Source organism: Heptranchias perlo, chromosome 2, assembly GCF_035084215.1.
Source record: "Heptranchias perlo isolate sHepPer1 chromosome 2, sHepPer1.hap1, whole genome shotgun sequence".
In the NCBI taxonomy this organism is placed as follows: domain Eukaryota; kingdom Metazoa; phylum Chordata; class Chondrichthyes; order Hexanchiformes; family Hexanchidae; genus Heptranchias; species Heptranchias perlo.
This window is the reverse complement of record NC_090326.1, coordinates 169,692,716-169,706,239: the sequence shown is the minus strand read 5'-3', so window position 1 is coordinate 169,706,239 and position 13,524 is coordinate 169,692,716. Positions and strand designations below refer to the sequence as shown.

Here is a 13,524-nt window from a genome sequence, read left to right as displayed (position 1 = left end):
GCCGAAAAAATGGGCGCTAAATGGGCCAATTTTACCCCCAATGTTTCCACTTGTAGGAAAGACCAGAACCAGGGGTCATAAATATAAGAGAGTCAGTAATAAATCCAATCGGGAATTCAGGAGAAACTTCTTTCCCCAGAGAGCGGTGAGAATGTGGAACTCACTCCCACAAGGAGCAGTTGAGGTGAATAGTGTCGATACATTTAAGGGGAAGCTGGATAAACACATGAGGGAGAAAGGAATAGAAGGATATGCTGATAGGGTGAGATGGGGTAAGGAGGGAGGAGGCTCGTGTGGAGCATAGTCACCAGCATGGACCTGTTGGGTCGAATGGCCTGTTTCTGTGCTGTACATTCTGTGTATGTTCAGTAGACTGAAATGGTCTTTACTGGACGGATGGGTCTCACGTTCTGCACCTATAAGAACTGTTTTTCTGTAGGGTCCTCACTCGCTGTTCCAGATGCTCCAACATTCAGATGTAATATATTTATTCCCTTTGAAGGTGGCAGGACAAGTTGAGAAGGCTGTTAAAAAGCATACGGGAATCTGGGCTTTATTAATAGAGGCAGAGAGTACAAAAGCAAGGAAGTTATACTAAACCTTTATAAAACACTGGTTAGACCTCTGCTGGAATATTGTGTTCAATTCTGGGCACCGCACTTTAGGAAGGATGTCAAGGCCTTGGAGAGGGTGCAGAAGAGATTTACTGGAATGGTACCAGGGATGAGGGACTTCAGTTATGTGGATAGACTGGAGAAGCTGGGATTGTTCTCCTTGGAACAGAGAAGGTTAAGGGGAGATTTGATAGAGGTGTTCAAAATCATGAAGGGTTTTGATAGAGCAAATAAGGAGAAACTGTTTCCAGTGGGAGAAGATTGCAACGGGATCTTGATAAATTGGGCCAGTGGGCCGATGAATGGCAGATGGAGTTTAATTTAGATAAATGTGAGGTGATGCATTTTGGTAGATTGAATCAGGCCAGGACCTACTCCATTAATGGTAGGGCGTTGGGGAGAGTTATAGAACAAAGAGATGTAGGAGTACAGGTTCATAGCTCCTTGAAAGTGGAGTCACAGGTGGATAGGGTGGTGAAGAAGGCATTCGGCATGCTTGGTTTCATTGGTCAGAACATTGAATACAGGAGTTGGGATGTCTTGTTGAAGTTGTACAAGACATTAGTAAGGCCACACTTGGAATACTGTGTACAGTTCTGGTCACCCTATTATAGAAAGGATATTATTAAACTAGAAAGAGTGCAGAAAAGATTTACTAGGATGCTACCGGGACTTGATGGTTTGACTTATAGGGAGAGGTTGGATAGACTGAGACTTTTTTCCCTGGAGAGTAGGAGGTTAAGGGGTGATCTTATAGAAGTCTATAAAATAATGAGGGGCATAGATAAGGTCGATAGTCAAAATCTTTCCCCAAAGGTAGGGGAGTCTATAACGAGGGGGCATAGATTTAAGGTGAGAGGGGAGAGATACAAAAGGGTCCAGAGGGGCAATTTTTTCATTCAAAGGGTGGTGAGTGTCTGGAACGAGCTGCCAGAGGCAGTAGTAGAGGCGGGTACAATTTTGTCTTTTAAAAAGCATTTGGACAGTTACATGGGTAAGATGGGTATAGAGGGATATGGGCCAAGTGCAGGTAATTGGGACTAGCTTAGTGGTATAAACTGGGCGACATGGACATGTTGGGCCGAAGGGCCTGTTTCCGTGTTGTAAACTTCTATGATTCTATGATTCTAAGGGTCGGTAACCAGAGGACACAGATTTAAGGTGATCGGCAGAGGAGAGATGAGGAAACATATTTTTACACAGCGAGTTGTTCTGATCTGGAATTCACTGCCTGAAAGGGCGGTGGAAGCAGATTCAATAATAACTTTCAAAAGGGAATTGGAGAAATACTTGAAGGGAAAAATTTGAAGGGCTACAGGGAAAGAGCAGGAGAGTGGGACTCCCTCAAAGAGCCAGCACAGGCACGAAGGGCCGAATGGCCTCCTTCCGTGCTGTCTCATTCTATGATTCTATGGCCAGCCGCCCATCCATGGAACTAATGTTCAGGACGATGGCTTGTGTCGGGAAGAGCAGATGTTGCCAGAGGTTGTCGATGTCAGGTGATCAGACAGGATGACCAAAGGCCTGAGACTGTGAGGAGACTGTGGAACATTCCAGGAACCTCGAGTCAGAGAAACCATGGCAGCAGCAGAGGATGGGATGTGTGGTCTGGAGATCTTCACCATGTGTTATGGGGAAATACCCAGTCACACACTCAGCAGGAGCATCCCCCATCAGGTCACTAATCGTCTGTGCCCCCCCCTTGTCTCTGCTCAGGTCTTTGAAGAGATCGATCCCCTCATCACCTCCTGTATCGACGGATACAACATCTGCATTTTCGCCTACGGACAAACAGGATCTGGAAAGACGTACACCATGGAGGTGAGTGAACTGGTCGGACGGGACTCTCTAAGGTGGGAAGGAAGGTAATGGACCCTGAACTGGGGCAGGTCAAGATCCCCACAGGATAACGGACCCTGAACTGGGGCAGGTCAAGATCCCCACGGGGTAACGAACCCTGAACTGGGACAGGTCAAGATCCCCACGGGGTAACGAACCCTGAACTGGGACAGGTCAAGATCCCCACGGGGTAACGAACCCTGAACTGGGGCAGGTCAAGATCCCCATGGGGTAACGAACCCTGAACTGGGGCAGGTCAAGATCCCCACGGGATAACGAACCCTGAACTGGGACAGGTCAAGATCCCCACAGGGTTGGGAGCCATCCAATACCTTGACCAACTATTCAATCACAGGTGGCTTCACCTTCCAACAGGAGTCACTGAACAAGTTTTAGGAATGGGAAGCATGTTTCTAGCTCCCTAGCCAAGGGGCACTGAGGCCAACTGTAGCACAGTAACTCCTGCAGCAGCCAACTTAGCACAGACTGGGGATCAAGGGACCAGGGATACAATTGCAGGGGCCATAAAACCACCACCATTCCAGTGTAGTCCTATAGTAACTGGGAGAGGGCCCCAAACCCTGGGAAGTATCAGGTCCCAAACTGCTGGTGAAACCTCAGCCTTCAGGGGGTGAGGCTTCTGCCTGTTTCGTGAACACCAATCAACGTAAGGGGTGGGGTCGGAGGTGGGGGGGAGGGGAGTGAACACTGGGAACCCAGTGATGGCCCATCAAGGGCTGGATGTGGGGACGACCTGGGGGTCCCGGCTGTGATTCTGGCCTTGTGATGAAATCTTTGTAAGGGGCGGCTGGGGGCAACTAAAGTTTGTCTCCGATGTTGGGGGAGGGAAGGGGGACGATGCCCTCACCCACACAGCCCTCCACCCCCCCATTCACCCCACGCACAGGCCCACCTACCCCACACATTCCTACATCGCTCCTGATGCCCCCCTCCCCCGCCAGCGGTGGCAAGTGACCACCAACAGGAAGTAAATACCACCCCCAACCCCACTAACCTAGGCAGGGTCATCAGTGGAGGTCGGAGGCGAGAGGGTCTGTATCGGAGGTCGGAGGTGAAAGAGTCAGTATCGGAGGTCAGGGGCGAGAGGGTCAGTGTCAGAGGTGAGAGGGTCAGTGTGAGAGGTTGGAGGTGGAAGGGTCTCGGCCCTTAGGCACAGATTCTCGGAGGCCCTGTGCCTCAGGACCTCACTGACCAGCCCCTCCATCAGGACCTCACTGACCAGCCCCTCCATCAGGGCCTCACTGACCAGCCCCTCCATCAGGGCCTCACTGACCAGCCCCTCCATCAGGGCCTCACTGACCAGCCCCTCCGTCAGGGTCTCACTGACCAGCCCCTCCATCAGGGCCTCACTGACCAGCCCCTCCATCAGGGTCTCACTGACCAGCCTCTCCGTCAGGGCCTCACTGACCAGCCCCTCCATCAGGACCTCACTGACCAGCCCCTCCATCGGGGCCTCACTGACCAACCCCTCCATCAGGGCCTCACTGACCAGCCCCTCCGTCAGGGTCTCACTGACCAGCCCCTCCATCAGGGCCTCACTGACCAGCCCCTCCATCAGGGTCTCACTGACCAGCCCCTCCATCAGGGTCTCACTGACCAGCCCCTCCATCAGGCCCTCACTGACCAGCCTCTCCGTCAGGGCCTCACTGACCAGCCCCTCCATCAGGGCCTCACTGACCAGCCCCTCCATCAGGGCCTCACTGACCAGCCCCTCCATCGGGGCCTCACTGACCAGCCCCTCCATCAGGGCCTCACTGACCAGCCCCTCCATCGGGGCCTCACTGACCAATCCCTCCATCAGGGTCTCACTGACCAGCCTCTCCGTCAGGGCCTCACTGACCAGCCCCTCCATCAGGGCCTCACTGACCAGCCCCTCCATCAGGGCCTCACTGACCAGCCTCTCCGTCAGGGCCTCACTGACCAGCCCCTCCATCAGGGTCTCACTGACCAGCCTCTCCGTCAGGGCCTCACTGACCAGCCCCTCCATCAGGGCCTCACTGACCAGCCCCTCCATCAGGGCCTCACTGACCAGCCCCTCCATCAGGGTCTCACTGACCAGCCCCTCCGTCAGGGCCTCACTGACCAGCCTCTCCGTCAGGGCCTCACTGACCAGCCCCTCCATCAGGGCCTCACTGACCAGCCCCTCCATCAGGGCCTCACTGACCAGCCCCTCCATCAGGGTCTCACTGACCAGCCCCTCCGTCAGGGCCTCACTGACCAGCCTCTCCGTCAGGGCCTCACTGACCAGCCCCTCCATCAGGGCCTCACTGACCAGCCCCTCCATCAGGGTCTCACTGACCAGCCCCTCCATCGGGGCCTCACTGACCAGCCCCTCCATCAGGGCCTCACTGACCAGCCCCTCCATCAGGGCCTCACTGACCAGCCCCTCCATCAGGGCCTCACTGACCAGCCCCTCCATCGGGGCCTCACTGACCAGCCCCTCCATCGGGGCCTCACTGACCAGGTCGTGCTCCACTGAGGTGTCGCTGCAAAAGCCTTCCCCCTTCATGGCTTTCTGTGTTGCACCAAAAACGGCGCAGGGTACAAATCTCCGGGCTTGTGGTTGCTGGGGCGGGGGGCAATGAATGATGGGTGGGTACGGGCCGGTCTGTCGCTGATGTTACCAGTTTCCCGTTGCAGGGGGAGGCGGACAATCCGGGGATTAACCAACGAGCTCTGCGGGCTCTCTTCAAGGAGATCGAAGATCGGACTGGCTCTTGGACGTACACCATCTCCCTCAGCATGGTGGAGATCTACAATGAGCTGCTGAGGTACAGAGTGCGCAACCTGGAGCGGGTTCCTCTCCTGAACAGGGACAGTGTTCACTCAGCGAGCATTCGCTGACCAGCAAGGGGCGGGGGGCACTCGGGCACAACCTTGACAGGTGAAAGGTCACCCACTTCCAAAGGGTTGAGTGGGCAGGGGAGCGACCTTGGTCGCTCTCTCACCTCTGGGTCAGAAGGTCGTGGGGCTCAAGTCCCACTCCAGAGGCGTGAGCACAAAATCCGGGCCGATACTCACTGGTTAGACCCCAGCTGGAGGATAGTGTGTCCAATTCTGGCCACCGCACTTTAGGAAGGATGTCAAGGCCTTGGAGAGGGTGCAGAGGAGATTTACTAGAATGATGCCAGAGATGAGGGACCTCAGTTATGTGGAGAGACTGGAGAAGCTGGGATTGTTCTCCTTAGAGCAGAGAAGGTTAAGAGGAGATTTATTTGAAGGGTTTTGATGGAGTAAATAAAGAGAAACTGCTCCCAGTGGCAGGAGGGTCGGTAACCAGAGGACACAGATTGGAATAAAGGAACAGGAGGAGGCCATTCAGCCCCTTGAGCCTGTTCTGCCATTCAATGAGATCACGGCTGAATTAAGATAATTGGCAAAAGAGCCATGGGGGAGATGGGGGGAATTTTTTTACGCAGCGAGTTGTTCTGATCTGGAATTCACTGCCTGAAAGGGCGGTGGAAGCAGATTCAATAATAACTTTCAAAAGGGAATTAGATAAATACTTGAAGGGGAAAAATTAACAGGGTTATGGGGAAAGAGCAGGGGGGAGTGGGACTAATTGGACAGCTCTTTCAAAGAGCCGGCACAGGCACGATGGGCCGAATGGCCTCCACCTGTGCTGTATCATTCTATGACACTCCAGTGCAGTACTGAGGGAGCGCTGCACTGTCGGAGGTGCCGTCTTTTGGGTGAGACATTAAACCGAGGCCCCGTCTGCCCTCTCAGGTGGAAGAGCAGTGGGGGGAGTTCTCCCCCAGTGTCCTGGGGGCCAATATTTATCCCTCAACCAACATCACTGAGAAACAGATTATCTGGTCATTTATCTCTCTGCTGTTTGTGAGATCTTGCAAATTGGCTGCCACGTTTACAAAATTCTGAAGTACCCCATTGGCTGTAAAGCACATTGGGATGTCCTGAGGATGTGAAAGGTGCTATAGAAATGCAAGTCTGTCTTCTCTGTGACCGGGGATCTCCTCCCCATATGTCCAGCAATGAGGCCCGTCTCTACCTCTCCACCAACCAGCCCCTGGTTGATCCAGAATTTTCTGCTCAATGCCAGTACGACTGAGGGAAGAGTTTCCCGAGAGCACCTCGCGCACTGATTTAAACTCCCTCCCCCCCCGCTCTTCGCTCAAATGGTACCTGATGGCTGTTTGACCACGAGCTGACCTTTGACACCCCCGCGTATCCGGTTCGTTGCCAAGAGCACTTAGTTCAATCTCCAAATCTCCACGCCCCCCTTTCCTCCGCCTCCGGTATAACTCCCATCCACGCCTTTTCCCCAACACCCTCGACCTCAGCCTCAGTCTCCCTCCACCAGCTCCAACTCACCCTGTAACTGCAGTCCGTGCCCCTGCCCCGGACCAGATCCCCGGGCCTGTCCTCACCGCTCCCACTTGGCCGCTCAGTGTATCAACATCAGAATCTTCATCCTCACCACTGACGTTCTCCTCACTCCGCCCTTCTGGATTGATTCCTGGGATGAGAGGGTTGTCCTCTGAGGAGAGATTGAGTAGAATGGGCCGATACTGTCTGGAGTTTAGAAGAATGAGAGGTGATCTCATTGAAACATATAAGATTCTGAGGGGGTTTGACAGGGTAGATGCTGAGAGGCTGTTTCCCCCTGGCTGGAGAGTCTAGAACTAGGGGGCATGGTCTCAGGATAAGGGGTCGGCCATTAAAGACTGAGATGAGGAGGAATTTCTTCACTCAGAGGGTTGTGAATCTTTGGAATTCTCTACCCCAGAGGGCTGTGGATGCTGAGTCATTGAATATATTCAAGGCTGAGATCGATAGATTTTTGGACTCGAGGGGAATCAAGGGATATGGGGATCGGGAGGGAAAGTGGAGTTGAGGTGGAAGATCAGCCATGATCTTATTGAATGGCGGAGCAGGATCGAGGGGCCGAATGGCCTACTCCTGCTCCTATTTCTTATGTTTTTCTAATCTCCTGCCCTGCACCTCACTGTCTCTCCTCCACTCCCAGTTCTACTGTCCATTGACTCCCCCTCTCACCCCCCACCCTCTGTCCATTGACTCCCCCTCTCACCCCCCACCCTCTGTCCATTGACTCCCCCTCTCACCCCCCACCCTCTGTCCATTGACTCCCCCTCTCACCCCCCACCCTCTGTCCATGGAACCCCCCCCACCCTCTGTCTATTGACCCCCCCACCCTCTGTCCATTGACCCCTCCCACCCTCTGTCCATTGACCCCTCCCACCCTCTGTCCATTGACCCCCCACCCTCTGTCCATTGACTCCCCCCACCCTCTGTCCATTGACCCCTCCCACCCTCTGTCCATTGACTCCCCCCACCCTCTGTCCATTGACCCCCCCCACCCTCTGTCCATTGACTCCCCCCTCCCACTCTCTGTCCATTGACCCCCCCCACTCTCTGTCCATTGACCTCCCCACCCTCTGTCCATTGAATGTTGACCGTTACTGGTTTTGTTTCAGGGACCTTCTCGGGAAAGACCCTCATGAAAAAATGGACATCAAGCTGAAGCCGGACGGAAGTGGACAACTGGAGGTGCCGGGCCTGAGATCCGTGGAGGTCAAACGCTTCGAGGAGATTCGAAAGGTCAGTCCCCTCGGACCATGACTCCTCCCCCGGGATTTGACCGGCTCTGATCATGTGATGCTAATGACCGTTTTCCCTCGGCAGGTCCTGACTCTGGGGCGGAGGAACCGAGCGACTCAAAGCACCAACATGAACGAGCACAGCTCACGCTCGCACGCTCTGCTCACCATCACCGTGTCAGGAACAGATACCAGAACCAACACCAAGACAGCAGGTACTAGTCCATCCGAGGCCCCCTCTCTCTCTCCATCTCTCCTTCCCCCTCTCTCCCCCTTCTCTCTCCTTCTCTCTCTCCCCATCTCTCCTGCCCCCTCTCTCCCCCTTCTCTCTCCTCCTTCTCTCTCTCTCCATCTCTCCTTCCCCCCTCTCTCCCCCTTTCCTCTCCTCCTTCTCTCTCTCCCTCTCTCTCCCCTCCTCTCTTCCACTCTCCCACACCCCTCTCTCTCCCCATCTCTCCTTCCCCCTCTCTCCCCCTTCTCTCTCCTCCTTCTCTCCCCTCCTCTCTTCCACTCTCCCACACCCCTCTCTCTCCCCATCTCTCCTTCCCCTCTCTCCCCCTTCTCTCTCCTTCTCTCTCTCCCCATCTCTCCTTCCCCCTCTCTCCCCCTTCTCTCTCCTCCTTCTCTCCCCTCCTCTCTTCCACTCACCCACCCCTCTCTCTCCCCCCTCTCTCTCTCCCCCTCCCTCTATCTCTCCCTCTCTCCCCCTCCCTCTTTCGCCCTCTCTCTCCCCTCTCCCTCCCCCCTCTCTCTCCCCCCTCAACCTCTCTCTCCCCTCTCTCTCGAACTCTCTCCTCCCTCTCTCCCCCTCTCTCTCCCCCCACCTTCTCTCTTCCTCTCTCTGTCCTCTCTCACTCTCTCTCCCCCCTCAACCTCTCTCTCCCCTCTCGAACTCTCTCCTCCCTCTCTCTCCCCCCACCTTCTCTCTTCCTCCCTCTGTCCTTCTCTCTCCCTCTCTCTCCCTCCTTTCTCTCCATCTCTCTCCCCCTCTCTATCCCCCCACCTTCTCTCTTCGTCTCTCTCCCCCCACCTTCTCTCTTCCTCTCTCAGTCCCTCTCTCTCCCCCCTTTCCATCTCTCTCCCCTCTCTCCATCTCTCTCCCCCCTCTCTCCTCTTCCCTCTCTCCATCTCTCCCCCCTCTCTCCTCTTCCCTCTCTCCATCTCTCTCCCCCCTCTCCCTCCCTATCTCCCTCTCTCTTTCCCCCCGCTCTCTCCCCCCACCCCCGTCTCCCTCCTCTCTCCCCCCTCCCCCTCTCACAAGAGACCAAGTGTGGGGTAATGGAGCAGATGGCACTGTGCCCACCCCAGTAATGACCTGACTTTGACTTGGCAGGAAAGCTGTACCTGGTGGACCTGGCTGGCTCTGAGCGAGTCTGGAAGTCGGGGGCAGAAGGCGAGCGGTTGAAAGAAGCCCAGAATATCAAAAAATCCCTGCTGGCCCTTGGTGACGTTATCCAGGCCCTGAGGCCAAACAGAACCACGTGCCTTTCCGAAACTCCAAACTTACCTACCTGCTCCAGGACTCTCTGGGCAAGGGCAACAAGACTGTCATGGTTGTCCAGGTAATGACCAGTGGAGATTGTGTGTGTGTGCGCACGAGTGTGTGTGTGTGTGTGTGTATGTGCACGCACATGTGTGTGTGCACGCAACGAATGTGAGCGTGTGAGTGTGAGCACGTGTGTGTGAGTGTGAGCCCATGAGTGTGAGTGCATGAGTGTGTGAGTGTGAGCACATGAGTGTGTGAGTGTGAGCGCATGAGTGTGTGTGAGTGTGAGCACGTGTGTGTGAGTGTGAGCCCATGAGTGTGTGAGTGCATGAGTGTGTGAGTGTGAGCACATGAGTGTGTGAGTGTGAGCCCATGAGTGTGTGAGTGTGAGCGCATGAGTGTGTGAGTGAGTGTCTGCACACAAGTTTGAGTGCATGCATGCACAAGCGTGAGTGTCTGTGCACACGAGTGTGTAAGCGAACATGGGTGAGTGCATGTGTGTACACAGGCAAGTGAGCGAGTTTGTGTGTCTATTTATACACGAGTGTGAGAGCAGTTGTGTGTACGTACGTCAGTGCATGAGTGTGTAAGTGTGTGCACGAGTGTGTGGAAGCATGAGTTTGTGTGTCTGCACAGGGATTGGAGGGCGGGGGGAGTGTGGGGTTAGACTCGGTGGCTGGTGGAGAGTATTTGTGCAATGACTCGATGGGCCGAATGGCCTGTGCATGTGCCGGAACTTTCTCCGACCTCTGATACCCTGACCCCCACTCCGAGCAGTGTATTGAACGGCAGGTATTGATTTATCTCCCCCCCCCCCTGATCCTAGATCTCACCGCTGGACAGGGACTCCGGGGAGACAATGTGTTCGCTGAAATTCGCTCAGCGAGTCTGCAAAGTGGAGCTGGGTCCGGCCAGCCGACGCCTGGAAGCTTCCGGAACCTCGGGGACTGAGCCTTCACTCTGAAACCCTTCCCATCCTACCCCACCCCACCCTCACTGGGGCACTGATTCACCCTCCGTACCCTCACTGGGGGCACTGACCCTCTCCCCCCGTACCCTCACTGGGGGCACTGACTCTCTCCCCCCCGTACCCTCACTGGGGGCACTGACTCTCCCCCCGTACCCTCACTGGGGGCACTGACTCTCTCCCCGTACCCTCACTGGGGGCACTGACTCTCTCCCCCCCGTACCCTCACTGGGGGCACTGATTCACCCTCCGTACCCTCACTGGGGGCACTGACCCTCTCCCCCCATACCCTCACTGGGGGCACTGACTCTCTCCCCCCCCGTACCCTCACTGGGGGCACTGACTCTCCCCCCGTACCCTCACTGGGGCACTGACTCTCCCCCCGTACCCTCACTGGGAGCAGACCCTCTCCCCCCGTACCCTCACTGGGGGCACTGACTCTCTCCCCCTGTACCCTCACTGGGGGCACTGACTCTCTCTCCCCCCGTACCCTCACTGGGGGCACTGACTCTCTCCCCCCCGTACCCTCACTGGGGGCACTGACTCTCTCCCCCCCGTACCCTCACTGGGGGCACTGACTCTCTCCCCCCCGTACCCTCACTGGGGGCACTGACTCTCCCCCCGTACCCTCACTGGGGGCACTGACTCTCTCCCCCCCCGTACCCTCACTGGGGGCACTGACTCTCCCCCCGTACCCTCACTGGGGCACTGATTCACCCTCCGTACCCTCACTGGGGGCACTGACCCTCTCCCCCCGTACCCTCACTGGGGGCACTGACTCTCTCCCCCGTACCCTCACTGGGGGCACTGACCCTCTCCCCCGTACCCTCACTGGGGGCACTGACCCTCTCCCCCCGTACCCTCACTGGGGGCACTGACTCTCTCCCCCCCGTACCCTCACTGGGGGCACTGACTCTCCCCCCGTACCCTCACTGGGGGCACTGACTCTCTCCCCCCCGTACCCTCACTGGGGGGCACTGACTCTCCCCCCGTACCCTCACTGGGGGCACTGATTCACCCTCCGTACCCTCACTGGGGGCACTGACCCTCTCCCCCCGTACCCTCACTGGGGGCACTGACTCTCTCCCCCCCGTACCCTCACTGGGGGCACTGACCCTCTTCACCCCGTACCCTCACTGGGGGCACTGACCCTCTCCCCCCGTACCCTCACTGAGGCACTGACCCTCTCCCCCCGTACCCTCACTGGGGCACAGACTCTCTCCCCCCGTACCCTCACTGGGGACACTGACCCTCTCCCCCCGTACCCTCACTGGGGGCACTGATTCACCCTCCGTACCCTCACTGGGGGCACTGACCCTCTCCCCCCCATACCCTCACTGGGGGCACTGACTCTCTCCCCCCCGTACCCTCACTGGGGGCACTGACTCTCCCCCCGTACCCTCACTGGGGGCACTGACTCTCCCCCCGTACCCTCACTGGGAGCAGACCCTCTCCCCCCGTACCCTCACTGGGGGCACTGACTCTCCCCCCGTACCCTCACTGGGGCACTGACTCTCTCCCCCCCCGTACCCTCACTGGGGCACTGACCCTCTCCCCCCGTACCCTCACTGGGGCACTGACTCTCTCCCCCTGTACCCTCACTGGGGGCACTGACTCTCTCCCCCCCGTACCCTCACTGGGGGCACTGACTCTCCCCCCGTACCCTCACTGGGGGCACTGACTCTCCCCCCGTACCCTCACTGGGGCACTGACTCTCTCCCCCCCGTACCCTCACTGGGGGCACTGACTCTCCCCCCCGTACCCTCACTGGGGGCACTGACTCTCTCCCCCCCGTACCCTCACTGGGGGCACTGACTCTCCCCCCGTACCCTCACTGGGGGCACTGACTCTCTCCCCCCCGTACCCTCACTGGGGCACTGACCCTCCTCTCCCCCCGTACCCTCACTGGGGGCACTGACTCTCCCCCCCGTACCCTCACTGGGGGCACTGACTCTCTCCCCCCCCGTACCCTCACTGGGGGCACTGACCCTCTCCCCCGTACCCTCACTGGGGGCACTGACTCTCTCCCCCTGTACCCTCACTGGGGGCACTGACTCTCTCCCCCCCGTACCCTCACTGGGGGCACTGACTCTCCCCCCGTACCCTCACTGGGGGCACTGACTCTCTCCCCCCCGTACCCTCACTGGGGGCACTGACTCTCCCCCCGTACCCTCACTGGGGGCACTGACTCTCTCTCCCCCCCGTACCCTCACTGGGGGCACTGACTCTCCCCCCGTACCCTCACTGGGGCACTGACCCTCTCCCCCGTACCCTCACTGGGGGCACAGACTCTCTCCCCCCGTACCCTCACTGGGGGCACTGACCCTCTCCCCCCGTACCCTCACTGGGGCACTGACTCTCCCCCCGTACCCTCACTGGGGGCACTGACTCTCTCCCCCCCCGTACCCTCACTGGGGCACTGACTCTCTCCCCCCCGTACCCTCACTGGGGGCACTGACTCTCCCCCCGTACCCTCACTGGGGGCACTGACTCTCCCCCCCGTACCCTCACTGGGGGCACTGACCCTCCCCCCGTACCCTCACTGGGGGCACTGACTCTCTCCCCCCCGTACCCTCACTGGGGCACTGACTCTCCCCCCGTACCCTCACTGGGGGCACTGACTCTCTTCCCCCCGTACCCTCACTGGGGGCACTGACCCTCCCCCCGTACCCTCACTGGGGGCACTGACCCTCCCCCCGTACCCTCACTGGGCTGAACTGTGACGCCTCTCATTGCCGGATATCTCATCCTCCCCGATCGGAAGCAGGAGAGCCTCGATATGGATTGTCAGTGGGTGAGGGGAGGGGAGATTATAGGGGGGTGAGGGGGAGATTATACAGGGGGGGGAGGGGGAGATTATAGGGGGGGGAGGGGGAGATTATAGGGGGGGGAGGGGGAGATTATACAGGGGGGGGAGGGGGAGATTATAGGGGGGGGGGAGGGAGGGGGAGATTATACAGGGGGGGAGGGGGAGATTTATACAGGGGGGGGAGGGGGAGATTATACAGGGGGGGA

The 13,524-nt window shown here is 57.7% G+C and overlaps 2 protein-coding genes across 3 annotated transcripts in view; one reads left to right on the top strand and one right to left on the bottom strand.

Annotated features, from left to right (window-relative positions):
• The window catches only part of LOC137332590 (kinesin-like protein KIFC3), a 51,609-nt gene extending 40,988 nt beyond the window's left edge, over positions 1 to 10,621 (top strand). The window contains 7 exon segments of the mRNA XM_067996533.1: positions 2,331 to 2,435; positions 5,115 to 5,245; positions 7,934 to 8,057; positions 8,142 to 8,271; positions 9,390 to 9,518; positions 9,521 to 9,618; positions 10,369 to 10,621. Of these exon segments, the coding sequence (XP_067852634.1) occupies positions 2,331 to 2,435; positions 5,115 to 5,245; positions 7,934 to 8,057; positions 8,142 to 8,271; positions 9,390 to 9,518; positions 9,521 to 9,618; positions 10,369 to 10,506 (855 nt within the window). The 3' untranslated portion in view covers positions 10,507 to 10,621.
• The window catches only part of LOC137300050 (fucolectin-1-like), a 433,112-nt gene that overhangs the window by 134,268 nt on the left and 285,320 nt on the right, over positions 1 to 13,524 (bottom strand). The window lies entirely within an intron of this gene.